Below are 27907 nucleotides of genomic sequence, written 5' to 3' on the forward strand. Positions count from 1 at the left end.
TATATATATATATATATATATTTTCTAAATTCAACGGTGGACAAAGTTCTGTGATTGCAGCGTTGCATCGGAAGGCCATCTATTGAGAATTCTATGAAATTTTACGTTCATCGTTTCTGTCGATACAATTATATTTACAAATTAAAATCAATTTCGTCGAAATAAAAATATTAAACAATATAAATTTTATTTTACTCGTAACAGGTATATGACGGAAATAAATTGACTGCGTTATAACGCTCAATAGAAAAAGCAAATATTGAAAAACTCGTCGATCTTTTAAATTAAAATAAAAACGATACTAGCTTTTTTTCTCGTTGATCAAAGATATTTAAATAATGAGAAAGGAATTATCGATTTTACAAGGGAGAAATATTAAGAAGAAATAAGAAAAAAGATCTTCTTAATAAAACGTAATTACGTATAGGCATGTAAAATTTTTTAATATTACAAATTATTTAGAATCTAAGAGGAAGGAAACAAAGAAAAAGAGAAAAAGGGAAAACAAATGTTCACGCTCTGCATTATAACTCAATCCTTTTAAATATCATATAATGTTGAAGAACTTAAAAGGATTGCCGGCAAGTTTAAAAAGTTTGCCGTAAGTGTGCGTAAGAAACTGGGTTACCGCAACAGGTGGGTACTAAAGTAAATATACGCACATTACGTCTACTCCTTAGAAATGTTTCACCATCTTTACGCACTTTGATTTTTTCAAATAATCCTATATTCCTTTCTTTCGTTTTCTTTTTTTCTTTTTTCCTTTTATTTATTTATTTTTTTTTTTTTTTTTTTTTTCCCCCATTTTAATTCCACTTTGTTAAATTATGAAAACTCTGTAATATTAAGTCACGAAAGACTAATACTCCTTGAAGAATAAATATTCATTTTATACGTTTATTATTTATCCCCTATTCCATAGAAAATATCTAATCGAGTTTATATGATATCTATTTGAAAAGATGTTAGCGATTCAATACTATAAATGCTTGAAGAAAAACATCGATGATTTGAAATAATTCAGAAATTCCTCTAGCTATGTATGTTTGTAATAAGATAACATAAATTAACCACAAAGAGCATTATCGACTTATATCGTCACAATTTATGAGCACTAATTAAAGGGTTTAGGGAGAATCTCTCCTCTGATTTGCACGTCTCAGGCACCCTTTCGGGTAGGTAGAGTTTAAACGACAAGCTGGTCTCATTAAGATATGAAGCGAACTAACAGCTTCCACCAGTCGCCGGCTTGTCGTGCACGTACCATTTCACTGCAAGTTCTATAAACTACAAAGCAGGGACGGATCGCCTTATGACTCGCAGAAACTAGGTTATAATAACCTCAACATATTTCGATTTCATTAAAATTAAACTAACTTAATGAGTTTCTACGATATGCCATTAACAGTGTTTATATATATATATATATATATATTTTTTTTTTTTTTCTGTAATTGCCATTGAAATAAAATTCTTTATTCTCGCAAAAATTATTATTTAGCATCTATCGTACTTTAATATCACATTTGAAGAGAGAAAAAAAAAAAAGAAGATTTCTAGTTTATATTATTTACAACCATTGGGAATCCTCGAAATGCTATACCGCTTGAGAATAAAATCAAAGAAAATTTTAAACTTCCGCCGCTAAAGTGTAGTACATGGTTGCTACGCTCAGACTTTCGATACTTCTGTTCTTGAAAGTAACTTGTCCCAAACTATAAGACAATAAAGATAAGAGAATATTTCTCTTTGCTCCTCTCTTGTTTTCAGACACAAAAGTTAGTAGGTATACTACAAATGGAAATTTTCAAAATGATATTAAAAGATGTTCTTTCTCTTCTTATTCTTCTTACTCTTATTCTTCTTCTTCTTCTTCTTCCTCTTTTCTGTTAAGATAAACATGGATAGAGCGAAGAATCAAAATTAGTTAATAAAACGATACAAACCGGAGTCGACGGATTAAGATAATTAAACTGAACGGCGAACTTGTTACTATATTAAAAAAAAAAAAAAAAAAAAAAAAAAAAAAAAAAAAAAAAAAAAAAAAAAAAAGAAAAAAGAAAAAACTTTCCCCTAATAATCTTATTAAACTGCTGTACGATTATTATCGTGCGAAGAACGAAATAATTTTATGGTATATCGACTTTGAACGTCTGCATCCGACGTTGTTAACGATCAACACTTAGAATGAACGTTGTTGTGAAGAGGAAGTAATAGGTATGGGAAAGTAAGTAGTAATGGATGGAAGAAGGGAACTTGGCCATTTCATTGTAAACCATCATTATCGGATACTTAACGTACGCGACAAGAATGGAAAGTAGATGACAAGATGTACTCGCACCTGCGTGCCCCATTAAAACGCACTGTTAAATATCAACGAGGATCTTTATGACATGGAGGGCTAAACGCGTCCAACGCATCTCGTATAACATCTACGTGGTATTATCATTTTCCATTTTTCCTCTCCACTTAATCCATTGAGAAGTCAAAAGACCAGTTGGGTTCTACGAACGATATAAATTTTACAATATGCTTATGTCTACTTGAAAATAAATAAAATACTATTAAGACTTTCGAATGGATAAAGAATGTTTTCAAAAAAAGAAATTACCACTCTACATAGTTAGTCACCATCACCTGAAAATCCACATTGAGAAAACTGTAAAAGAATTCCTCGTTAGACAGAACTTCTACACAAAGTACTAGGGCTAAATAAATCCGAATCTACCGGTCCAATCTTCTTTAGATCCAGGTTTCCCAAAGATAGACTCCAAGTCCGAACTTTGAAATCCTCTCTCGAGAAAGAAAAGGAAGAAAGAGAGTCATTTTCCTTGTTTCTGATTTCGAAAGGGAGATGGTAGTAATATAAAGAAAGGGGATGAGGTTGGCCGTGAGAAGAGAGCGGAAGGGTAGTTTCGAGTCGCGAAATAAGCCAGGAGGAGAGAAAGAGAGAGAGAGAGAGAGAGAGAGAGAGAGAGAGAGAGAGAGAGACAGAGAAAGAGAGAGTACCATATCGTTCGATAAGCGACGCTCTCTGCGATGGGAAGGGGGAGGAGGAGGAAGAGAAAGAGGAGGAGGAGGAGAAAGAAGAGGAGAAAGGGAAGGGGGTGGCTCGCTCCACCCCCGATCTCTCTACGACTGACTCGGTGGGTCCACGCGGCACAAAGGCCTAATTACCCATAAATTCGCTGATTTACGGCGGTCTAGAAATGTAAATATGAAATATGAAAATGAGGACGGCGGTAATAAAAGTGATGTACGGGGCTCCGTAGGGTCGTTCATGAAGGCGTCCATCATCGTGCTTGACGGGCTTCTTTGTCTGGTAGCGGCAGCCGAGAGCCATTTCGTTCTCTTCCCTCTCCCATATCTCTCTCTCTCTCTCTCTCTCTCTCTCTATCTTTTGCCTATCTATCTTTCTCTCTCTATCTCTTTTGCCCTTCTCTCTCTCTCTCTCTCTCTCTCTCTCTCTCTGTCTCTCTCTATCTATCTATCTATCTCTCCTCTCCCGTCTACTCGCATTTACCGCAACGAAAAGGACGTATTCGTGATTCGCACGCGAGTTCCATCCATTCATCCCTCCCTCCCTCCCACCCCCCTTAGCTCCATCACCCCCTCCACTCGTCACTCTTCTTCTTCGCGCGTAAAAAAGAAATCACTCTGTCTTGTTTTTCAATGCCGACGTTACCTCTGATTCATGGACCAGGCGACGCGTGCCGATTAGTCTTTTCGCTCCTTTTATCGTTAACTAGTTAAGTCGGAGAAGCTTATCGTGTTCTTGGCCTTTCTTCCCCTCGCTAGCGTGACTTATGTATTTATGCATGTATCTATATATATATATACACATATAGGTGGTATATATATTTATAATATATATATATATATATATATGCCTATGTCTATCTATATGTATGTGTATGTTTGTGTATGTATACTTATATTTAAAGCGTTGACAATATAGATATATAAACTTTCTACAAACTCGTTAACTTCGCCATCGACTTTTCGATTTTACTGATCGCTTTTGCTCATAATAAAGCCAAAAAAGAGATATCTTGTTAGGTGGAACGAAAAGAACCTTCGATGATCGGACAAATCCTACTGGCTCGACATCGAGCATCATTTTGTCTCATTTTTAATAACGGAGAAACGCGTGAGAGAACACTTTGAGAAACGGCCGTGAGGGGACCTTAAATAAAATTATTTGCGATGTAACGTACGAAGCGAACTTAATCCAAGAGCGCTGCGGGTAACTTAAGTAAAAATTGGACATGTTTATCGCGATGGCCTTTTACCGAGAGCGCCTCTCGATCGCCGGGAGGCTTCGCGTTAACCGGATTAACCGGTTTTACGAATGATGCACGTCCGACGTGACAATAATAATTATTTGTAGTTCTCGGCATATATGACTCGTCGAATAGTACGAGCCTAATTAACGTTAGGTGCGGAAAACCCATCTAGATCGAATCGATTGAACGTTCCAGACAACTTTCATAAAAAGCTTAAAATCGAATAAGAGGCTAACAGTCAATCGACGACGAAAACATATCGATCGTACAAAAAAAGTTTTCCTCGACACTCGTCGAAATTCCAAAAAAAAAAAAAAAAAAAAAAAAAAGAAAAAAAAGAAAAAAAAATTCACACTAGAACTGTCGAGTCCACCGACCGAGTAGTAGAATACCGTATGATTGTCAATCAGTGGTGCAAATCGTGAAATTTTATCGGCGACCTGTTATATGGAGAAAAAAAGAAACAAAAAAAAAAGCAAAAAAGGCAAAACGAACAAAAAAAAAATAAAAAAGCAGAAAAAGAACACGCATGAAAAAAAAAAAAAAAAAAAAAAAGAAAAAAACGATTACACGCGATCGCTGCACAAAAAACTTTAGCAAACCATGGCGGTGTGTATTGAACAATTCGCGAAAATAAATGGCAAAGCGAGCGCACCGATCTGTGCGCGATATTCGTTGGTCGTATAATTGGACATGAATTCGTTTCCGGCCCGATAAATCATCGTGACATCCAAAGCTGCGCATATCCAATGCACTGTATACTATCAGAAAAGATAGAACGCTCTATCGTTTTATCCGCTCATCGCTTTATTTGTGTTTAGAGCGGAAGATATAGTTTTAATACAGGTAGCTCCCGCTTTTCGTATTCCCGACTCTTTACGAGAATTTATTTGTTTCAAATGATATAATATATATAAAAATATATAAATAATAATATATATATATATATATATATGAAAATGTTTAATGAATTACTTATGTACTACGCGAGATAAATAAGAAAATCATTGTTCAGAACATTTTTAAAGAGATCATTTACTCTTCGAAACTTGCGGATTAAGAATTTCCATTCTTAGAAGTCCAAATAGGTGATAAATCCATTAAAAAAAAAATAGAAAGAAAGAAAGAAAGAAAGAAAGAAAAATAGAAGAGTCGAAGTTATGCGTCATCTAATCAATCGTCACATAGCCAGCCATTTGGTTACCTCGACGTGTCCCCTCCACTAAATGTCTAAAAATGCATCTTACCTGTGCTAAGTAAAACGGGGGTGGGTTGAATTTAGTAGATCTAAAAGAGCTTCGACGTGTAACAGCACCAAACTAAAAAGTCCAATTTAAAGCTCGTTGCGCACTATCGATCAGTCAACTGCAAGGAGATCGATGAAAGACAAAAAAAAAAAAAAAGAAAAAAAGCAGGCGATCAAACTTGGTGACTCGAATTTGTCAATATCATAACTTATGATTTCATGTTAGTGACGGATTTACGTACAACCAATGAAAACAGTCACTTTGGCAGACACCTTGAAGACTACCATTTGCCAGTGTCCAATCTTCAAGAAAAGTTGCTCGTAGTACGAACGCGTGCATTTAATTAAATGTATTTCAATGATCATGGCGACCAGAGAGTCGTCCGAGTTTTTACTGTTTACTACGACCAAGTACGTGTTCGCTCGTATATTCCCTTGAATTTAGTGATCACCAGCGGACCGACCTGGTCACAGTGCACAACTCATTCCAACGTTTTTCATAATGATAAATAATTCCTTTCATTTTGTTAAATTATATAATAATCATCATTCATTATAAATCACCAAAGCAATTAAAATAAATTGAATTCTTACTTTCCTTAAGAAAAAAAAAAAAACAAAATCCAACTTCCCAATCAGATCCTTTGATTAATAATAATAATAATAATAATAATAATAATAATAATAATAATAATTATTATTATTATTATTATTAATTATTATTATTATTATTATTATTATTATTATTGAATTAAAATAGCGCATAACGTAACGTTTAATTCTCCGATATATGTCTAAAGTTAAAAGTTATAAACGCGACGTTGAAAATCTGAAGAAAAAATAAAATCACACGCGTTAACGAGATCTTAAATGTTCCTCCTTCGTGAACATCTAACGAAGAACTATCCAAGCCAATTGACTTAACTTGACTTGTTATGAAAGGAAACGTACATAAGTAAGTAGGCCACGTTATTTGCCTTGTTTTCAATGTTTTTCATACAATTTTCGAGAACTGAATGACCAACAACACCGTCACAAGATTATCGAGAGAAAGTTAAATAGACTCGACTTACAATCAGATCAGAAATATTTCGTCTTAGTCCATGCTGTTAATTACATAGGTCGTTACAACGTTCACCAAGTGAATCCTATATGACAATCTTCGCATACAATCGCAGCTTCCACGTACAAAAATTATCCAAAATTATTTTCATACTTTACGATTAACGAAAAAACATTTAAACTATTTAATTCGTCGTTTTAATAATAGAAAACAATTTTGCCGTAAGGTTAAGTATGCTGGGGGGAGAAAAAAAAAATAGTACGAAAATCATCGATTGTTCATCAACGATTGCATATTTTCAATGATCGTGAATAGATCTCCGATCATATCCAAATCCAAACACCAATGTCATTAAAACTTAAAGTCAATCGAAACTCTCAAAAATCTCAAGCATGAGAAAACTGGAATAACTTGATCGTCTGCATTATTATAGGATTTACGAAAAAAATAATTGAACTCTCGAGGCTAATTCTCTGGATTAAGATCCAAATCCGAACGAATATACTTTTGAACCATTAACGATATTCTATCCAAAAGCCTTTAGGCTTACGAATTATTTATTTAAATTATAAATAATAAGAGTGCCTCATCTCTCCGAACTATTATGAAAAATTGAAATTTTTAATACTTACGTTTATTTTCATGTCATCGCTTGAAGATCGTTGAATAATACGTATGTCGAGGAATAGCAATTGATCTGATAATCAATAAAATATTAAAAATTAATTTCATTGTAATAATGAAATATTTAAATCGCAAAACTTAATGAATCATATTAAATGCAAAATAATATCTTTCGATATATAACGTGCGTAAATTACCTTCTAACGGTTTCTAAGTTCTCGAAATATTACGTAACCTTCAAATATCACGTAATTAGATTATTATCTTTACTTCCCGTAATTTTACAATTTCTCTAAGATTTCCCGATGAATGTATTGCTTAAAATTAATTCCTTTTTTCTTTTTTTCTTTTTTTCTTTTTTTTTTTCTCCCCTTTACCCCGCATGACTTAACAATTTTATAATAGATAAAAAGTAAGACAAAATGACAAACTAACGAGAGTATTTGAACATTTCAACGTATTATAAAATTTCTAGAATAAAACATTTGAATTACTACACAAATCAAGCGAATACAAGGACGCCATCTATATGAAAATTATTATATAGTTTGACATCAGATTAAGTTAGTCAATTTGAATGCTATTTTTCGATTTGATACTTTTAACTATATTCGTAGAATTAAAATAATTTATATTAATTTATAATGTTGGAAGTTACATTGGACGAGAGAAAAAAACAATTGGTAGAATTAAACGATTTCAATAAAAATATCAATCAGGAAATCACCAATATAACCTCTACTTTAGGATGGACAGTAGAGAGTATATCACAAGATGTATGTAAGATAACGATTATTCTATTTTTCATTTATTTATAGTATATAAGTAATATAAATCGATCATTGTTTTTCTATAGAATAAAAATTTCTTAACGTGTCCCTACGATCCATCACATCGAATTACAGAAGAATGTCTCGATGCACATCTATCTGCCTGTCAATGGAAAGCGGAAGGTTATGGAAAATTTAACATTCCATTTCCAGAATCAGCTTTATCACCAAATGCTCCATCGAGTCTCCAATTGGGTTAGTATATAAAACATTTCTAATTGTTTACAATATCGATTATCTGTCAATCAGAATGTAATTGTCTATTAATTAAAATTACTTGCGTGTTATATGTTATAGACGAAGAATTACAAGATGAAATCTTACGACACGCAAAAGAACAAAATCCAGAGATGAAAACAGGTTGGTCTTAGATCAAGTAAACAAAGATCAATGCTTTTTTGTATCTTAAATCGTTTGATCTTTTCCAGAAGATTATGAATGTTATACTTGGCACGGACTCGATATATATCCTTTTTCATATCCTTTGCTGAATGTACATATATCGATATTAGATCATACTTTCCATTATTAAAATTTAATTAATATCAATTTGATTAATTATTCTTTATCTTGTATATAATAACATTGTTATATTTTTCAATTGATCACAGTTATCTTCTATATAATTTTTCTTGACACTTATACTAGGTTTGGGTCAACGATTAATTCCACATACATCTGACAGACTCACCTCAGATTTTACTAGCGATGAGAGGAAGGCACTGTACGAATATGTGATTGCTCATACTGTTAAACCTGATATAGGTCATGATATTGCTGATATAAATAAACCGTAAGTTTTTTTAAAAAGGCAAAAAATATATAAAAATATATATATTTTTATTTTATTACTCTATATTAAACTATAAATACATTTATCTTTTTAGAAAACCACAAGATAAAGATAACAAAGAAATGTCCCTTTTGGAAATGCTTGTACAAGAACGCAATTTGAAAAGGCGTAGAGCTAAGCACAGAGGTGTACACACTAATAAAAAATCTCATATAGAAATTCTTAGAGAAGTTATAAATCAACAAATGGAAATATATACAGAATATATTTCAGAACAAAAAGATCCTACTGCAACAAGAACCACATATAATTCTGAACAAGATTTAAATACATATTCAGAAAAACAGAAATTAATTGTAACTAATTGTTACGAAAAGCCATCAGCATCCTCTCACTTCTCACAGATTGAAAAAAATGGGCATCAACGTACAAATACAATATATGATCGACGACAAGAAAGTACAATAAATAAAAATTACTCTGAATCTATGCAATATAAGAAATATGAGAAACGTTTATCAGATTCAAAGGAAAGGTCAAAAAAGACTAAACGAAGTGAGCATAGGCATAGATCTCGTTCTAGAGATTACAAGTCTCATAAAAAACATAAACATAAATCAAAAGATAGACACGTAAAGAAAAAACATAAATCTAGAAATCATGATAAATCATCACAAGAAAGAGGCCATTCAAAATACGGTGATATTAGAACAAAGGATTCATATTACACAAAAGGTCGATAGGTATTTATAATAATGTACATCATGTAATTTATTTATAATAATTCGAAGTATATTTAAAAAAAAAAAAAAAAAAAAAAATGTTATCCATTGGTGTAGAATATGAAATTACAATTCATTAAAATTATTATATAATATTCAGAAAATATTTCTAATTTTCTTTATACCTTTAAAAGATTATTCACAATAGTAAAAATTATGAATTGGATAATTAACAATGGCAAAGTTTGAATCTATAGAATAATATTCTGCGTCCTTTGAGTGATATTTTGATTATGAATGATTACTAGTTTACAAGTTTACATTATCACTTCTATTTAATGTTTCACGTATTTATTTAGGACTTATAATTAATCCTGCTTTTGTAACAGGATTTATAGTATTATTTGTTGTTCCATATAATACTACAGTTGTATTATTCATTTGACCTGAAGTTCAATTCCATTATATTCGTCCATATACAGTCTTTCATTTTTATAATAATATATCTCACTGCATTCATATGTTATTAATAATTTTTTAACATCATAATAAGATAATCTCTCTCTTTGACCAATTTCAATGCCATTTATCTATATGAAAATTGTTAATAGAAATATAAAAAAAAAAAAAGAATAGTAAAATGAAAAATATATATATATATATATATATATATATGTACCTTAGGTATTATTGTTGCTAAAGATTTACTTTTAGAAAAAGCTGTCATTGAATAATGCATTATACTATCATAATCATATGGCAATCCATAATCAGTTATTGTATTAACATCTAACAGTTCAAAATTATATTTACTTCCTGGGAATAGAAAAGAAATTAAATATATATATATATATACTCGTCTAATAAAAATATCATTTATTTTGTACTATTTACAATATCTATGAATTAAAAATCAATGTTGAAGTTATCGTAACTATAATTACCTTCTCTAATGTTTTCCCAGAATATATAAATATATTGATCACGATCTGGTCTCATATGTTCATGATAAGCACCTAATGTATGTAACATTTCATGGAGAGCATGTCCTATTATACCAAAACATAAATTTACATTTAAGTTTAGAACACTCGGTCCGCCAAATGAATTACGTCCTAAATCAGAATAACATCCACTTTTGTTTCCTACAATATTAACCCAACTTTCAACTGAATATTGTCCATTTTCATTCGGATAAATTTGCTGAAATTGAATACACGTTTTTTCCATTAGTATTGTCATTGCCTTTTGCAGAATAGATAATTGTTGTGGACTGTTTTCTGTAATAAAAAATAAATGTCATGAAAATTATGTCTATTAAATAAGACAAGAATGTTTTTAATTCATAAAAGATTATAAATAAATAATAATAGATATATAGAAAAATAATTTACCAATAGCTTTATCTATAGTATAATATACAATTCCATTTGGCCACAATAGCTCTTTAAATGATGTGATTGTTTTTCGAGTATTTGATATTTGAATATCTCCTTGATGATGCGTACCTTCCTCAGGATTGTCATATTTTGACCAAGTATCAACTTAAAAAATAATTTAAATTTATTTTATAATTTTATATATATATATAAAATTATTATTTTTATTTTTATATATATAAATATAATTTCATATTTATATATGTAAATATGAAATATAATAATAATAATAAAAAATAAAATATAAAATTATATTTATATATATATAAAAATAAAAATAATAATTTTTATTTTATATATATAAATAAAAATTTTACAAATATATATATATATATATATAAAATTATTATTTATATATTATTTATATAGATATATATGTATTACATTTTTCATATTACTCACGTTTATAACTGATAGATGTTTGAGTCGTATTTGATATTAAACTTCGCCGTATCGTATTCCAACGATCATATCTTGCAAGTGTTTTTATGTTATTAGATAAGCAAATAATTGAAAAAATCACAGGAAGAAAAATAAACGAAGAGAAAAAATTCCACATATCGAAAAGTACCGCTCCGAATCGATCACCTCAAATAACTTATTTGAATTTTACGTCGTGACTATGTCTTTGAAATCGTACTTTCAATTCGAACGTACCGTAACAAAATTTACACGGTTTAATAACCATTTCATTTCATTTTATTATACTTCACGAACAGTATAATGTTCCATGTAAAAATATCATATTGATTTTCTATATTGAAATAAATTAATAATAATCCAAAATTTATATTGAATAAAAATTAATACAATATTACAATAAAAATATTCGATATTATACTTAATATAATAACGATCACAATTTAACAATATCATTGGAATTATTGTGAAAAAAAAAAAAAAAAAAAAAAAAAGAACGTATATTATAAATTAATGCGTGTGCCATTTTAAGAGGACGTGTGTTCATGTTGATTTGATTCTATGCTTAACTACCGATATGCCAATTTGCCAGTTCGATTTTATTCGCGGTACGTCGTTAAGTCGTATAAAACATCGTAATAAAGTTTCTTTATTAAAATTATAATCGAGAATTCGTCATGCATAAGGACGTGACAGTTAAATGTAATCACTGTATGAAATAAATACGTAAATAAAAACATATGATTATCCACGCACGATTTTAACTTCTAAATAATAAGATGAATTGACTTGGATATAATATTGATAGAACTATTCCATATATATATATATATAAAATATTTATATATAGATATAAAGTATTTATTTCTTTTTTTTTTTTTCTTTTTTTTTTTGCATTATATCACAAATTCGTATAATATATATATATATTATTAATTAATTATTATATATATATTATAATAATATATATATATATTATTATAATATATATATATATATATATATATATATATATATATATATATATGTAAGTGTTTGTTACAGATAACATTATTTAAATAATTTCTTTGTTACGTTCATTATAACTTAACATTAAAATATATTGCTATTAATTTTTAATTATTATTGCTTTTTTTCATTCTCAAAGAAACCAGGATTGAGGTAACAGAATTTATGAAAGCCTCTCATTTCAACCATTACTGTTTGACAATCACCTGAATATATCACTTCTTTCAGTCTCGAATCTACCTATAAATTAACATAATAAATTTTTGGTAATTTATTTATATTTAAATTACATAAATATGTATATATAATCAATTAAATATTTAATACTTACTAATGTTAATAAATCACATAGATGATATTTATAAGCATGATTCATAAATACATCACAAAATATTTGTATAAACCAACTACCAGTTACGTTATTTCGAAAGGCAACATGTCCTGGTAGAGTAGCATATGCAACTAAGAAATCGGAATAATTTCTAGTTGGATTGTCTTTAAAAATTTCACTGGTACTGTTCATAACTGTATGATTGCCACATGAATCTGTTACATGTTTAGGTATATTTGTAATAGTTTGTCTTTTGTTACCTCTAAAAAAAATTCAGTAATATAATTTTATTTTTTAAATTATAAATTAATATTTAATAATCTTCTAAATAAAATATATTTATCGTATACGTACCGACATAATTGAAAAATAAATACTTTTGGTTTTCCTGCTAAATAAGGACAAGCTTCTGATGTGAAACAATCTATGATATCTGAACAAAAGACTTTCGTACATTTATGTCCAGTATAATAATCTACACCTTCTATTTCTGTATAATTCTCTTCACCTTTTTTACCATGACTACTAATAATTACAAAGCACGAGTCAACATTTTGTAAATCTTTACGCTGTGAAAATGTTTTAACACGTTCTATAATACCCTGTAAAATATTTTAATTTAGTTTAGTTTATATATTTTAATTTTAATTAAAGAAATTCATAACTTTATATATAATAAAATAAAACTTATGATCTCTATAAAAGCATAATTAGATAATAATGCTAAAATATATTATTTTAATATTATTGCACTATTTTTTATTATACTATCTCTTTCTCTCTCTCTCTCTCTTTCTTGTAATATTTTTAATAATTATTATTTATTAATATACCTTTCCTGTCAAATTGCAATGCGTTTCAACAGAAAATCCCATATCTTTAAACAATTTTTCAAGATTCTCTTTATCATGTATTGCTGACTTTCTAGGTTTCTGTACATTAGGGTCATAATCAATATTAGTAATGATTAAAACCAATCCACGTGGATTACTTCTCATTCGATAAGTTTCAATGAGACTGCCAATTGGACCACTTGAAAATTCTTCAGCTTTTCTCACTTTGATTTGTAAAGGTTCCACAGCATCCCTTATTTGAGAAAAATAATTGTCACTTATTTCTTCATTTTTATTATTAAAGATAACTGTCTGTTTATCCAAGATTTCTGCCAATTCTTCATGATCAGTTTGTTGTAAACTTAAAAGCAAATTTTGAAATGCAGAAGGTCCTCTAGTTTTAATCGTTAACAAAATACTTTTGACAGTTTCTTGCTTCTCAAAGTTCTTCTGTAAATTATCAATAAATTATAACAATGAATGTTAACCTTTAATTAAATGTCTTTAATAATTTCTGTTCGTTTGTTTGTTTTATTTTTCTTAAATGGTTAATATATATATATAAAAAAAAAAAAAAAAAAAAAAAAAAAAAAAAAAAAAAAATTTAATAAACTAAGATATCAATGAATTAATTGAAAATATTTACTTTCCACGTTGATATATTAACATCGTCAATGTTAAAAATCTCATTTTCTAATAGCTTCGGCCATAATTTCATTATATTTATTTTAGGTACTATGATATCACAATATAAATCAATCCTTTTACGATGTTCTTGATTCATTGTAAAATATATATTCTAAAATCATTGAATATTTAATATTACATTTAAAAAAATAGAAGAAAAAAAACTTGCTAATTATTATTATATATCCTATATAAACAAATAAAATGATGATATAGTATACAAAGAAATGACGTTCTGGAAAACCCTTAAAGTATCACTGATACAAAAGCATGACTCATTCGCGGTAGGTTTCATATCGATGTATTACTGCGCCGTCTAGGTTGCTATGAACCGAGTTAAAATTTGTTGTTAAGCTTTTATATTAAAACATGTCAGAACTTGTCAGAATTACATACATATATATATATATATATATATATATACATACATATATACACAATGCACACAAACACACTAAATGATTCACACAGAGATGTGAATAGATACATACATATACATACAGATTTAATATATTTGTATTATTAATATAAAATTTTACATTGTTAAATACAAAAAAAAAACAAAAGACTGATATGCGCACAATGACATGCGCATGTCGCGCGTTTTTATTTCAATATTTATCGTCATTTATTTATTATCGAGTAAGATAAGTATATTATCTATGAAGCATATCTCATTCAATGGATTTAACTGATTATTTTCAAGATGATAAACATTTACAAAATTTTTTATTTTATTACATTCTATATTTTTATAATTTCAAATAAATTCTTAAATATCTACATTAATATATTATTAATGTTCTAATGTATTATAAAAATTTTAATCATATTCTTGAAACTTTAGTGCCATAATATATTAAACTATTGGTAACGTGTATCATATAGAAACCAATAGAAATCAATGAGGATAATAATCGTGGACAAAAATTTAATATACACTATGTTTTTATTATCCTGTTGGAGTATTTCATCTTACTTTTTTTTATACTACATGGAGAATAAGTTTAGTTATTTATACATATATATATATATATATATGTATATTTCTTTTTGTATCGATTTTGACTAACCGATTATTCGATAGACATAACACGCTATTGGAGAATCGTTGAGAGAACGGAAGTAAGAAGAAGATAAAAGTGGTCCAGATTTAAGTTTATCCCATTTAAAATTTGATTCGCGTCGTACAGATTCAAAACTTATTTTTTATTTTAAGTAACATTAAAATATAAGTATTACAAATCTTTATTATAATATTTCTATAGATATTTGTAGATCAAAATCTTTATTAAATTTGACAAATTTATCCTTAGTCCGGATAAATAAATGTGGAAATCATCGATAGTAAATGCTTCAGATCATATATTTCCTGGTTTAGCATATCATGATCGTAAGAAAGAATTTTATGACATAGGTATAATATATTTTTACATATATTTTTTTTTAACGTTATTCTACAATGATTTTACAATAATTTATTTAAAATATTTATATCGATACGTTAATATTATTATAAAATGATTGATTTAAATAGAAATAATTTATATGATCTTTACAATAGAATATTTAATTTATTTAATAATTATTACTAGCTCATTTCTTTTATATTTATTTTACAGGTAATCAAATACAATCTAGTTTACCGTTACAAATGGCTTTATACTTTAATGTGTGGCTTTTGCCAATTTGGTTTTTTATAAGTATAATAAGTTTGGACTGTAAGGTAAATATATTTTGAAAATTTAATAAAAACATAATTTTAATGTAGATTATATTTTATATTACAGTATTTACAGTTAACGGATGTGTACAAATTTATAACAGTTGCGTTATTCTTACTTATTTCGGTATTAGAATGTACGAGATTATACCTAGGATATCTTGGTAATTTAGCTGAAAAGGTAATATCATTTTGAATAGATAATAAAAATAAAAAAGAAAATATATAATAATTATTTTGTTATATTAGATTCCAGAACTAGCAAGCTTTTGGCTTATATCCACATTAATACAATTTCCATTAGAATTATTTCTTCTTCTTGATAATAGAACTATGCTTAAGTTTAGCGAACAAATTGTTAATAGTTTAATGATATTTTTTCTTAGTATAGAAATAATTTCAGGAACTATAGCATTAAAGAATTCAGCCAATCATCATGCTAAAAGATTTTATATAGCTCAATTATATGGAATAGAGGATAGGCTAAATTAAAAATAATAATTTAATATTCAATTCAATTAATATTTATATTCATTTTATCGCTTGATAAAATTTAAATAAAATTTTTTACAATTTTTTAATTTTATATTGCAAGTTATACCATATCATGCATATTTATACATATTGATATATTAATTGTAGATCAGTAATATAGATTAATAATTTTAGTTACATAAGTATTTAGATATGCACAGTAATTTTGATCAAAACATAGAAATAAACATTTGAAACATATTTTCATGTTGAATATATATATATATATATATATATATATATATATATATATATATATATATATATGTAAATAATTGTCATATTTAAAGATTTTTTTCAAGTTCATACTTTTTATAAAATATTTGTAAATTTTCAATATTTAATCTAAGATTTTTTGTATATATTTCCATATCCCGTAAAATGATTTCATCCGTAAAGTCTTTTCCATCTACAATTGTTTGTAAAAGCTGTTTACGAGAAGGTACCGTACGTGACAGCAACTATTAAAATAATTATGAAATATTAGATTGATAATTATGAAATTAAAATTACTTCATTCTTAACACCAGATTGTCCAAGGAAGTCATTTTGACTGCTTTTTAATTTCAATTAGAAAAACAGTTATGTATATAATGACACAATTTCTTAGAATTCTTTTTTATTGTTAATATTTACCAAAAATTTTTTATATAACTGTAAATAATATAAAAAATATTATAAAATAAATTTTAAACAAATTTCAAAAAACATTAGTTATTCCTTCACAATGCTGTCATTTTGACTGCTTTTGGGCAATATAGGTATATACTAAGTTTCAGTTTTTCTAGTGTTAAATGTATATAGTATACAATTACAAAGCAAACTAAATACACATAATGCTTACACCAAAAAGCTGCTGTAACATCCAACCGTGATATGGTTCTAAAGATATTTTATATGCTTCCTTTAAAAATGCTACTAGATCATCTGTTGCCTTACCGGCATTATGATCTTCAATAAGTTTTTCAAAAAATAATAGAATCATATATAAGCTTCTAAAACAAAATTTATACATTTATAAAGCATAAAAAAGAAGCTATTAAATTATTATCATTAAACAAATTTCTATATATATATATATATACCTTTTTAACCACATCAAAGCATCAGTAGCAATTATAGTTTCACCTTTTTCTTTTTCCAATAGTATCATATCCTGTAAAGTTTTGTGTTTTTCTTTGTCTATAGAATATTTATTATTTAATTTCTAAAATATAAAATCTCTTTATAGATTTATATCATTCAAATAGATTCATATATGTAGATAATGTATATTTTATTAACCTCTATGTTACCTTCCATATCATGTTTAACTGGTGCAAATAATTTTCCAAATTTTTCTGAAATATTAAATATATAATTTTCAAATGTCATCAAAGAAAATTAATTTCTATATTTATATTACATTAATGAAATGTCATTTTATCAATTTTTAAACGTAGTAATTATTTACCAACTATTACTACAACACCACGAGAAGCATGTAAAAAATTTTCCGTAGATATTTTATCATCGACAATGTCCGGAAAATATGTTGCATTTATGCACAATATTTTTGAAACTGTTTCCTCCGATGGTAACGCCATGATATGGTTAAAACTAACGTCAAATACTATTACAATAATCAACAACACACGTTGCTAGGTTATGGTAGGTTATATATTTTACATGTAAGGTTATATATAATACCAGTCTCAACAATAAAAAAATGTTTTACATAACGAAAAACAAATACGAACAATCAGACAGCTGTATCTTACAATTAATCTTATAACAGATATTTCTTGAAAGGCAATAAAATTGCGAAAAAAAAGTGAATTGAGCGACGTTCAGAATGAGAGTAAAAAATTTTTCCACAAAAAAAAAAAAAAAAAAAAGAAAAAAGAAAAAAAAAAAGAAAAAAAAAAGAAAGTAAATAAATAAATAAAAGAGAAAATGAGAAATAGAAAAAAGAAAAAAAAATGAGTATTCTCATTCTTTGATAACAATCTAATTTTTTTACTTTTATTGGTTTTAAAAAATTCAAGCTTCTTATTAGAAACTCTTTATAATCAAAATCTTTCATTTGATTAACACATTATTATTCTATTTTGTCAATTTGAATGGAATAATGATGATTCTTCTTAAATCGTTCTACTTAGTCTGATTGAAAATATATCTATATTACGATAGAAGTAATAATAATTATAGATGAAAGGGAATAAATGTCATGATTAATAATATAGGAACATAATATTTTTTTTTAATACGTATTCTCCAAAGCACAGGCTTAATATCTAGATATAATTAAATATAATTTTTCTTACATTATTTTTGAAGCATTTAAATAATAAAATTTTCTTTTTTCTTTCTTTCTTTCTTTTTTTGTTTGTTTATTTGTTTGTTTGTTTGTTTGTTTGTTTTTTTGTTTGTTTGTATTCTTACTGACTAGCTTAATGCTTTATCGATAAATGGGGTTTCTTGCCTAAAATATTTCGTAAATATTATCTCATCTCTTTAATCAAATGATTGATGCTCTTTTTTTTTAAATCTGCCGAAGTCCGCGTTACAATATTGTCATCTGTATAACTGTCATACCCGATTAATCTATATTATTAAAATAATTTAAGGAATAATATTATACATATACATACGTAACAATATACAACTATTGTATGTTTTTTCGTAATGTTAAAAGATTATACGCTGTTACTATATTTTAGCGCATACGTACTTACTTCTTCGCATTATGAACGACGTTTCATTACTATATTGTTACAGGTTTTACATTTGCATTACCGCGAACTTACGTGCCTTTCTTTTTATTTAATTTTTGTGCACGGCATGTGTGTAATATATCATGATATTCTGAGAAAAGTGATAATTGCTTTTCTTCTCTTTCCTTTTCTTTCTTTCTTTCTGTCTTTCTTTTCTTTTTTTTTTTCTTTTTTTCTTTTTTTTTTTTTACACACTCCAGGCAAAGTGAACGAATGAAACGAAGTTCTTTCAGGTATCGTATATATTTTGCTTACTAAAAAAAAAAAAAAAAAAAGAAAAAAAAACCATAGAGATAAGATGTATCGCACGTGAACGAGATCTATGCCCTGTTGATCGACTAGAAATGGAATTTTATTTCGATGGTATAAAATCCCTGTTGTCTAATAATTTACGATTAGAAATGTTCGTGATCATGTTTAGTACAGGTATTTTTTCCTTCATTTTATTTTATTTCCTTTTTTTTTTTCTTTTTGATTTTTGTTTTTTTTTTTTTTTTCTTTATATTGAATTATAGAAGCACATTTTTTTTTTCGGAGTATCGGTATATTTTTCGAAATTAAATAATTATTTAGATTCCTAAATTTTAGCACTTTTTCGCCAATTAACCGACACCCCTTCTAATATAAGAACGATATATTTTCAGGTATCGCGTTTAATACACGATGAGAGAATATCCTCGAAAGCAATGAAAATGATGAAAGTGTAAGATGGCAGTACGATATTATGTTTAACATGAATCGAAGACTTTTGTGCTTTAAAAAAGAACTTATATTATTCAAAAAAGAGAAAAAAAGAGAGAGAGAGAGAGAGAGAGAGAGAGCGAGAGTACAAGTGTTCGAGTAAAGTACGTATTAGATTATTAGAATAATAAGATGTCTAATAGCCGCGAACAAAACCTGCTTGAACTACGAAGCATTTTTCGCCGCGGTTACCGCATTGTTGGGACCGACCGGCGGTTCAAAATGAATTCTAGGTATGTTAAAGAATTTTTTGTTCATTCTCTTTGGCTGGTAAGGCAAGGAAAAATGGTTCGGTCGGTCGTAACAATTCCAACGACCTTCAGAAGGCAGTTGGAAGCTCATGTTTGAGTATGTTCCCCGTGGAATCCTCAGCGACTAGAGTTAAAGCTGCCAGGCAGTGAGGTGGAGGTGGTGGTACCAATGCTTCTAAAGGTGGCCGAGTACCAGGAAATTGACGAGAACCAACGACCATACCACCGGAAGTTTCTCTAAGTTCGATCACTCTAATACCATATCGAGAACGTGCCACGTTCCTGCGAAATCAATAAAATAGAGAATAATTTAGATGATAGAAAATTTTTAATAGAAACATAGATATTTTACGATTTTAATTATACCTTTTACCATCGTATTCTATGTCATTATGACGTCTGTTGGAATGATTATCAGTTTCGGTGTTGAACCATCGATGATAAGCGAGCAACGCGGCACAAGAAGGTCCCCAGAAAGTTCTATCCGGTTGGGAGGGTAGTTCGGCCGCGTTTAAAGTCTTAGAGAAAGACCTGTTAAGTTCGGGACTAGCAGGGGCGGATAGTCTACCAGGAAGCTGTCTCGCATTCGCCGATGGTGATGGCCTGGATGTCTCAGATAAAAGTCGTCCTCTCCGGGGGCTAGACAATACCGGTTCTTGTACTGTAACTGTGACGCTGAGAGGTCTACTGAGAGCAACAGTCGTATGTTGTGGATCTCTCCTAATGGGATTACGATTGAAATCGATTCCAGCCGCTCCAACAAAGACCCTGTCGACGTAATCAAAACCACGTCCCATAATACCTTCCCTCGTGTGTCCGAGATCGAACGTGTGCCCGAGTTCGTGTAAAACCGATCCAAGAGTAGTCGCTAAACAGCCACCATGGGTACCTCGATAATTGCTGTCGTCCATCAGTTGTTCGGTGTCAACGACCGTGGTGTCTAAAAATCGGGGCAGTACTTGAGCCATGCAGGTAGGCCACGTATGCAAGCAAGCTGAGCCGAAAAGAGCTAAACCACCGCCACCCAAAGCAGCATGACCTTGTGTTCTCGCTAAGGTATCTTCGTGAGTACGGGGACTCGGCGCACCGCGATACCTCGTGCAAGATAAGAAAGCTAGATATTTCCGGTCCTTCGATGCTAATGGACCGGTCATCAATTCGCGTGCGATCAATTCCCATAATTCTCGTTGCGACATAGCTCGTGCTCTGTCGACGTGAAGCATACTGTGCATCACCAAGCACTCTGGACCGTCCAGATCGCGTTCCAATTGAAACGTCTTCTTTCCGTGTCCAGCTTCCCTCAATTTTTCCGCTGTTAGAGTTTGCAAGAGTCTAGCACCCAAACCTATTCTGGTTGCCGCGCTTTCCGGTGATCTATCCTCTCTTCGTGGTCCTTGGAAATAGCCATCGTGTCCCGCGCATACCACATATACCGGTGTCACTCGTAGCCTAGTTGTTCTCGGTTCATGCAAAAGAGTTAATCGTCGTTTGTGTCCTCCGGCCTCGAGTTCCAGTTTATTGGATCCGCGCGTAAGATCAACTAACGCGCGAAATTCGCCTCCGACCACTGGCCATTCCGATGTCACATTTTTTTGAGCCCTAACGGTGATATAATTACACGCCAATGGTGCCCGACCGCGTATAAGGGCCAAACTATAGGTCAGAGTCTCTCCGTCTATCAGATTACATACAGTGATGCCTTCCGGGTTGCCATTTGTCGCGAATCCTCGCTGACGGTGATGATTATCCGTCAGCGTCGCATCCGCAAGCACCTATGAGAAGATTTTTGTTACTTTTTTTTTTTTTCTTTTTCTTTTTTATTTTTTTTTCTTTTATCTCTTCTCTCAGCAACAAATTTTAAATGCAAAACAACAGTTTTATCATCAGCATTAGTATCATTATTAGATACAAGTGTATTAACGTCTATTTTCGTAATAATTGTTAATTAATTTTAGAATTTATTGGATTTTAACCGTAGGATAAATTGCATTTAATTTCGTGGGTGTGTTTGCCTTCGTGCGCAGGACTCTGCAGAAAAGAATGCGACCCTGAGTATAGATCTCGCTTTCGTTTTTGGTGGAAGGGCAAGGACATGAGTCAGCGCGGAAAACAACGCTGTCGCATTTTTAAAGAGTAAGAAAATTACTTTAGATAATTTAGTACCGTTAAACGTTTGATTTTAATGTTCTTACAGGGATTTGAAAACTTTTCCGAGTTCGTGTTAGAAAGTTAATAGTTTCGTTTGAAATCGACGGGACTACTTGCGCCGTTATCTGCTCGCGTTACATGCGAATAAACTATTGCGATAATCTTTCAAATAAGATGACGTAGAAAGATGAAGTTCATCATTGCAGAATGTCACGAAACATCGTTCAACGTTTGCACATATATGTATTACCGTGGAACTCTCCCGCTCTCCTAATCGAATTAGAATGCAAGAGTTAGGGAAAACAGATCGATACTTGGGATTCTCGTGACTACGATTATTTCACAACACAGTTACTTCTTTTTTTCTCTTTTTTTCTCTCTTTTTTTTTTTTTTTTTTTTTTTTTTTTTTTTACAAAGAAAACAACATTTCCATTACGATTTTTTTAAGCGTCCATCAAGATGTCGTACCATTTTGTTTCTTTTTATCTTTTCATTTCAAATAAAACGATGAAAATAGATAATCCATGTAAGAAAATGTATGCAATGCTGGAAACGTGCCATCCGTTTAGGTCGTTATAAAATACTTCTTTTTTTTATTGCACACTTTCACGCGAACCGCATGACTCGAGAAAAGAATCTCTCATTCGGCGTCACGTACAATTTTAAAATTAAAAAAAAAAAAAAAAAAAAAGAAAAAAAAGAAAAGAAAAGAAAAGAGAAAAAAAAAGAGCGAGCGTCTCGATGGATTAGGACCGCGAGGTGCTGCTACCTTGCGGCGAAATAATGAGCCGCTTCGACGTTGAACACACGTCAGACGGTTTTCCTCTCTATTCACTCTTCCGGTCGTTAACGACGCAACGCGTGAAGTGTCAAACGGAAGAGCACGTTGCTTCGAGAGTTCGTTTAGGCGCGTAGTACTGTGGTCACACGGTGCTCTTTCCTTGACCCAGATTTTCCGTCCACGAAGGCGCCCATTTCTATGAGAAAAATCGCGGCAAACTAGCGTACTCGATTATTTCAAAGTCTTACGGAAAATAAGTGGATGGGGGTTAGGGGCGGAGAGAAGGAGGAGGAAAGAAGTAAGAGTAGTAGGAGTCGCAGCAGTCAGTAGTAGTAGTAGTAGTAGTAGTAGTCGTAGTAGTAGTAGTAGTAGTAGTAGTAGTAAGAGGAGGAAGAAGAGAAGGAGGAGGAGGAGAAGGAAGAAATAACGAAAATTAGCCGTGAGTTTTCAAATCCGCACTCATACACGTCATTTCCCCGCGCGATCGAAAGTCCATAATTTTTTTTACCTGTCCAACTTATACATGAACAGAGAGAGAGAGAGAGAGAGAGAGAGTGATAGAGAGTATACGAATAGAACATAACATCGCCGGGTGCTCTCGAAACATTGAAAATTAATCGGGCAAAAGAAACAAAAAAAAAAAAAAAAAAAAGAAAAAAAGAAAAAGGAAAGAAAAGTAACATTTACGAAGAAAATATGATTATTTCAAGACATTTGAAAATATACTTTCTTTCCCCTCTTGTCTTCCTTGATTCACTTTGAAAATAACGTCGATTGACTTACCATTTTGTACACGTAACGAGACGATAGGTGGACTTGCGGCGATAAGGAGCGGAGGATTCAGCCGGCTCCGGACATGCGGAGAGAGAGACTGTGGCGCCGAGGCGTAGAAGGACGGCGGGCGCCGGTACTACGGCGTCGCTGCAGCGGCGCATGCAGTCGCGCACCCGCACTCGCGCCAGCCACCCTCTTTAATACAGGCCTATTAAGCGACTACCACTACCAGCACCACCACCACCACCACTACTACCATTATCATCATCATTATCATCATCATCATCATTATCATCATCATCATCATTATCATCATCATCATCATCATCATCATCATCATCATCGCTATCACCATTACAATCAATCGTCTTCGATCACCCCATGCAAAAACTTTATCGTAGTGCGTCTATGCCTTATAGACGTTACCGCGTGTTCTATCCCCTATGTAAACACCTGACAATTGTCGATGTCTACTGGGGTAGAAGGGTAGGTGTGGGTGAGTCTAGGGAAAGAAGCCGAAATCCGCGTAAGAATTTATCTTCATCCTTCTGCCAAAATGTTCTATCATTTTATTTTTCTTCCCTATGGCTCTTGATTCGAGTGTGCTCATGAGGAAACCTTGTAGGTATTGAAACTTGGCTGAGAGAATAGCGATCTATATATATATATATATATATAGTTAGTACTAACTTATCCTTTTAACGTGCCATATGAAGATAATGACATCGATTCGTTAGAGGAAGGCCAACTCAAAGTTTTCTTTCGCGATGCAACGATATTATTCCCTTAATGATCGTACGATCATTTGATAAGAAACTTTCAATTATAATTTATAATCGACGTTAAAGGTTTCTTCTTCGTTCAATGTTATTAGGATCGGTAACATCGTAAATACAATTTCCATCGTGAAGCAATTACGAGATTGTAGTACGATTGATTTCGTGAAAAATGACGATGGGACGTGTAAAGAGGATTGGGGAATAGGGATGCAAGTTTATCGAATTCCACGTTATATCGCTGTTAAGTGGCAATCACGATTGGCATTCCGAACGTGTGATTAATCTCGTTTGTCCTTCGTCCTTCGTTGATTTATCGGTTTCCGTTTCGATTTAGAACCTTGCATATATGGTATTTTATCTCTTATAATTTATCTATCAGAATGCTTCGTCATCGTCGTTTCCGTGAAATGTTTCGTTTCTTTTTTCTTTTTCTTCATTCTTTTTTTGTAATAAAAAGAGCGATCTAAAAAATAAAAGAAAATAAAGGATAAGGATGAAGTACGCGTGTCGTTTGGAAGCGTTTCGCCAATGCGGTGGTCTTCCTTCGACTAGTTGGGCCAAAAGGATCGATTTTGACACCCCTAAACGCGTACCACCCATGCCAGGGTATATCATTAGGTTTTCGCATCGTGGTCGGTCAAACTTTTAACTTGCGAATTTTCGTAGCGGCGAAGGGAGCAGATAGATAGAGAGAGAGAGAGAGAGAGAGAGGGGAGGGGCTAGGAGAAATTCAATTTGCATGTTCAAACATTCGTTTTCTGAGAGAACTCGTGAGTGACTTCCGTGCTGCTGGAGTTCACCGGCGTATAAGTACATTCAAGATAATGCGCTCTAATCAGGTCACTCGTCCCAGATACGCTACTTGCATATATTTCAAACCGAGCGCGAAAGAATCTATACGTTTCTTCTCGATACGAAATAGATAGATAGATAGATAGATAGATATCCCAGGAATCTTGAATCGAATGACTCAAAGAACCCTAATGAGCAGCGAATATTTCTAACTCATCGACGACTAAATCGCATTACAATAAATTTACATCGTCGAAAGTTAAACGATCGTCGAATTTAAATATGTCTAAGATATATATATATATATATAATATTTTCTAACAGTAAGCGTATATATCTGATACTCGTTGAAAGAAAACGAAGAATAAAAGGGGAATAACAATAATGTCGTAGTTTTTTTTTTTTTTTATCTATAAGAGAGTTTGCTTAGTTTTTTCTTTCTTTTTTTTTTTTTTTTTTTTTTTTTTTTTTTTTATTTGTCCTTTTTCTTTCTCTATAAATCTACGTATATACGTACATATATACATATATACATATATACTTAGGTATTTTACTTTCTAGTGCTCTGCGTGTGCCAACTTACGATTTGGTACCCAACGGTCGGAGACTTCTTCTGTACTTCTCAGTCAAGCGTGTCAAGGTCGTACGAAGAGGCACATAGTAGCGCTCGTCCAGAATACGCGGCAGGTGCAGCGTGGCACGACCTGCACGCATTTGCATCTGATCTTCTACACAATTGCAATGAAGGAGAAAAACAGACACAGAAAGAGAGAGAGAGAGAAAGAGAGAGAAAGAAAACGATAGAGAAAGAAAGAGAGAGAGAGAGAGAGAGAGAGAGAGAGAGAGAGAGAGAGAGATAATTAACGATACATCGAGACGAGGTAAGAGAGATAAAATTCCCGAGGTTGATTTGTTATAAATCACTCGATAGAACATGATTAGAGTTCAATCGTTGAAATTAAATTCGAAGAAGGAAAGGAGCCAAGGAATTTCATGAATTCGGAACACCGTTTTCTCGGAAATTAACTCGTTTCTAAAATTTATCAATTATATTATTCATAAAAATATAATATACATATATATATATATATATACGATCAAAGTAGATAACCTAATAGTTATTCATTATCGATAACAGTCGATTAGAATATATTAACTTCGTATCTTTATTAGAAGATTTATTAGTTAATTCTATTGATTTCGAGAACGGATACTACTACGAACGTTACGAGACTAACACTGTCTATGGGTAGACGCAATGCGTAAGCCACGGGATTATTGATCTTTCCTTCCCCCCTCCCCCCGAAATGTTCTTGAATAACTCGGATATCTCTTTAACGTGTAAATATTTAATATTTACATATAACATATTGACACATAATATGATATAGTCTAACTATGGAAAACGAGTTAGCGTATTGTATTTTCCTACGTCAGAATTTTTATAAATTACATTTGGATGTTAATTTCAGAGAGAGAGAGAGAGAGAGATGTCCATGAAAAAAAAAGAAAAAAATAAAAAAGAAACGAATATGAAAAACTTCTCGAGTTTATCTAATTTCTGTATTTATTTTAGCCAAATGATATTATATGAAAAAACTCTGCATCGTTTCAGGCTCGAATCGCGATTGGTCCACGTAATACCGCATGCATGTGTCTGATCTAAGGAGAGTCTGTACTTGTGATAAATTGTTCTTGGCTCTTTACCATATTCTAGGTATAATATTTCGGTGCGTCATTATTGATTTAACGTTTTCCATTTAAATTGAATAAAACTAGATTAAAGTAGGAATCGAACGATTTATTATTTTACCTATTTATGTTAGATCTTTATTAAACAGATAGTATTTCTCTTACAATGAGAGAATAAGCCTAAGCGTATATACATATATATACATACATACATACATACATACATACATATATATATATATATCGCGAGTTAGCTTAAATTTGTTTTAGCTTTACTCGTTAAAGCGATTAGAACGCCCGATAAGAAATCCGATCGAGATAAAAACAAAAAGAAGGTGAGGGTGGAAAGTAGAGAGAGAAAGAGAGAGAGAGAGAGAGAGAGAGAGAGAGAGAAAGAGAAAGAGAGAGATCGTGACTGTGGTGCTATTATCGCGTTCGAGGAGATAGTAGGCCAACTTTCGAGATGACAGTTTTATCCTCTGTGCATGGCGAACCGTGCAAAAGCGAACCGACCGGCGATCCTCTCGAGTGTACCAACCGGGGACAGGGGACGCGAAAGGGGGGAAGAAATCCTCCAGCACGTTTTCGCTACTTTCCGAGCACGATATCGTGAGAATCTGTGGTGAAAAGTGGGGCTCCTTCGGTAACGCGCG

The 27907-nt window shown here is 31.0% G+C and overlaps 6 protein-coding genes and 2 long non-coding RNA genes across 12 annotated transcripts in view; 3 read left to right on the forward strand and 5 right to left on the reverse strand.

Annotated features, from left to right (window-relative positions):
* Window positions 1-7714, reverse strand: part of LOC124956431 — an 87120-nt gene extending 79406 nt beyond the window's left edge. Inside the window, exons 1-2 of the long non-coding RNA XR_007103247.1 lie at window positions 7417-7714; window positions 7228-7292 (exon numbers count right to left, since the gene is read on the reverse strand). This is a non-coding gene — a long non-coding RNA (uncharacterized LOC124956431). The remainder of the gene's footprint in view (window positions 1-7227; window positions 7293-7416) is intronic.
* A 32-nt stretch (window positions 7715-7746) lies between these two features.
* LOC124956428 (U11/U12 small nuclear ribonucleoprotein 48 kDa protein-like) lies at window positions 7747-9719 on the forward strand. 2 transcript variants are annotated; one of them, XM_047512228.1, is made up of 5 exons: window positions 7747-7995; window positions 8076-8244; window positions 8347-8409; window positions 8698-8842; window positions 8937-9719. In XM_047512228.1, exons 1-5 carry the CDS (start codon window positions 7864-7866, stop codon window positions 9583-9585), a joined length of 1158 nt encoding a protein of 385 aa, XP_047368184.1. In that variant the 5' UTR covers window positions 7747-7863; the 3' UTR covers window positions 9586-9719. The 2 variants fall into 2 exon arrangements, with proteins under 2 accessions (XP_047368184.1, XP_047368186.1); XM_047512230.1 differs by having other exon boundaries at window positions 7863-7999.
* On the reverse strand, window positions 9593-12322 carry LOC124956429 (high choriolytic enzyme 1-like). Its single transcript, XM_047512231.1, has 5 exons — window positions 11406-12322; window positions 10959-11108; window positions 10509-10844; window positions 10244-10380; window positions 9593-10154 (listed from the first exon to the last, which is right to left on the reverse strand). Exons 1-5 carry the CDS (start codon window positions 11560-11562, stop codon window positions 10002-10004), a joined length of 933 nt encoding a protein of 310 aa, XP_047368187.1. The 5' UTR covers window positions 11563-12322; the 3' UTR covers window positions 9593-10001.
* Window positions 12323-12455: 133 nt separating this feature from the next.
* On the reverse strand, window positions 12456-14586 carry LOC124956412 (caspase-3-like). 2 transcript variants are annotated; one of them, XM_047512196.1, is made up of 6 exons: window positions 14504-14586; window positions 14242-14394; window positions 13596-14045; window positions 13117-13364; window positions 12763-13024; window positions 12456-12671 (listed from the first exon to the last, which is right to left on the reverse strand). In XM_047512196.1, exons 2-6 carry the CDS (start codon window positions 14377-14379, stop codon window positions 12546-12548), a joined length of 1224 nt encoding a protein of 407 aa, XP_047368152.1. In that variant the 5' UTR covers window positions 14380-14394; window positions 14504-14586; the 3' UTR covers window positions 12456-12545. The 2 variants fall into 2 exon arrangements, with proteins under 2 accessions (XP_047368152.1, XP_047368151.1); XM_047512195.1 differs by having other exon boundaries at window positions 14242-14580.
* Window positions 14587-15314: 728 nt separating this feature from the next.
* LOC124956546 (transmembrane protein 17B-like) lies at window positions 15315-16794 on the forward strand. The gene is made up of 4 exons (XM_047512506.1): window positions 15315-15699; window positions 15905-16008; window positions 16073-16186; window positions 16255-16794. Exons 1-4 carry the CDS (start codon window positions 15612-15614, stop codon window positions 16495-16497), a joined length of 549 nt encoding a protein of 182 aa, XP_047368462.1. The 5' UTR covers window positions 15315-15611; the 3' UTR covers window positions 16498-16794.
* LOC124956545 (pleckstrin homology domain-containing family A member 8) lies at window positions 16788-18395 on the reverse strand. 2 transcript variants are annotated; one of them, XM_047512505.1, is made up of 5 exons: window positions 17993-18395; window positions 17824-17879; window positions 17625-17746; window positions 17384-17531; window positions 16788-17000 (listed from the first exon to the last, which is right to left on the reverse strand). In XM_047512505.1, exons 1-5 carry the CDS (start codon window positions 18123-18125, stop codon window positions 16824-16826), a joined length of 636 nt encoding a protein of 211 aa, XP_047368461.1. In that variant the 5' UTR covers window positions 18126-18395; the 3' UTR covers window positions 16788-16823. The 2 variants fall into 2 exon arrangements, with proteins under 2 accessions (XP_047368461.1, XP_047368460.1); XM_047512504.1 differs by having other exon boundaries at window positions 17384-17534; window positions 17993-18391.
* Window positions 18396-18761: 366 nt separating this feature from the next.
* Window positions 18762-24157, reverse strand: LOC124956542 (putative zinc metalloproteinase YIL108W). 2 transcript variants are annotated; one of them, XM_047512498.1, is made up of 3 exons: window positions 24001-24157; window positions 20654-22059; window positions 18762-20569 (listed from the first exon to the last, which is right to left on the reverse strand). In XM_047512498.1, exons 1-3 carry the CDS (start codon window positions 24001-24003, stop codon window positions 20356-20358), a joined length of 1623 nt encoding a protein of 540 aa, XP_047368454.1. In that variant the 5' UTR covers window positions 24004-24157; the 3' UTR covers window positions 18762-20355. The 2 variants fall into 2 exon arrangements, with proteins under 2 accessions (XP_047368454.1, XP_047368455.1); XM_047512499.1 differs by lacking the exon at window positions 24001-24157 and adding an exon at window positions 22905-23162.
* On the forward strand, window positions 23597-27354 carry LOC124956547. Its single transcript, XR_007103285.1, has 2 exons — window positions 23597-23656; window positions 26124-27354. It is a non-coding gene; the product is annotated as an uncharacterized LOC124956547 (long non-coding RNA).
* Window positions 27355-27907: the final 553 nt, after the last annotated feature.

The sequence above is a fragment of the Vespa velutina genome, chromosome 22 (assembly GCF_912470025.1).
Source record: "Vespa velutina chromosome 22, iVesVel2.1, whole genome shotgun sequence".
NCBI classification, from domain to species: Eukaryota; Metazoa; Arthropoda; class Insecta; order Hymenoptera; family Vespidae; genus Vespa; species Vespa velutina.

Excerpts from the sequence above, each read along its gene's own strand:
- LOC124956429 (XM_047512231.1), bottom strand. The coding sequence starts at position 11,562 with ATGTGGAATTTTTTCTCTTCGTTTATTTTTCTTCCTGTGATTTTTTCA. Across the intron at positions 11,109-11,405 it reads AACATCTATCAGTTATAAAC|TTGATACTTGGTCAAAATAT; the intron begins GTGAGTAATATG and ends TTATTTTTTAAG. Across the intron at positions 10,381-10,508 it reads CTGGGAAAACATTAGAGAAG|GAAGTAAATATAATTTTGAA; the intron begins GTAATTATAGTT and ends TTCTATTCCCAG.
- LOC124956542 (XM_047512498.1), bottom strand. Across the intron at positions 20,570-20,653 it reads ATAGAATACGATGGTAAAAG|GAACGTGGCACGTTCTCGAT; the intron begins GTATAATTAAAA and ends TTGATTTCGCAG.
- LOC124956412 (XM_047512196.1), bottom strand. The coding sequence starts at position 14,379 with ATGAATCAAGAACATCGTAAAAGGATTGATTTATATTGTGATATCATA. Across the intron at positions 14,046-14,241 it reads TTAATATATCAACGTGGAAA|AAGAACTTTGAGAAGCAAGA; the intron begins GTAAATATTTTC and ends GATAATTTACAG. Across the intron at positions 13,365-13,595 it reads ATTGCAATTTGACAGGAAAG|GGTATTATAGAACGTGTTAA; the intron begins GTATATTAATAA and ends AATATTTTACAG.
- LOC124956428 (XM_047512228.1), top strand. The coding sequence starts at position 7,864 with ATGTTGGAAGTTACATTGGACGAGAGAAAAAAACAATTGGTAGAATTA. Across the intron at positions 8,410-8,697 it reads AAATCCAGAGATGAAAACAG|GTTTGGGTCAACGATTAATT; the intron begins GTTGGTCTTAGA and ends CACTTATACTAG. Across the intron at positions 8,843-8,936 it reads ATTGCTGATATAAATAAACC|AAAACCACAAGATAAAGATA; the intron begins GTAAGTTTTTTT and ends TTATCTTTTTAG.
- LOC124956546 (XM_047512506.1), top strand. The coding sequence starts at position 15,612 with ATGTGGAAATCATCGATAGTAAATGCTTCAGATCATATATTTCCTGGT. Across the intron at positions 15,700-15,904 it reads GAAAGAATTTTATGACATAG|GTAATCAAATACAATCTAGT; the intron begins GTATAATATATT and ends TTTATTTTACAG. Across the intron at positions 16,187-16,254 it reads TTGGTAATTTAGCTGAAAAG|ATTCCAGAACTAGCAAGCTT; the intron begins GTAATATCATTT and ends TTGTTATATTAG.
- LOC124956545 (XM_047512504.1), bottom strand. The coding sequence starts at position 18,125 with ATGGCGTTACCATCGGAGGAAACAGTTTCAAAAATATTGTGCATAAAT. Across the intron at positions 17,880-17,992 it reads TGGTGTTGTAGTAATAGTTG|AAAAATTTGGAAAATTATTT; the intron begins GTAAATAATTAC and ends TTAATATTTCAG. Across the intron at positions 17,535-17,624 it reads GCTTTGATGTGGTTAAAAAG|AAGCTTATATATGATTCTAT; the intron begins GTATATATATAT and ends ATTTTGTTTTAG.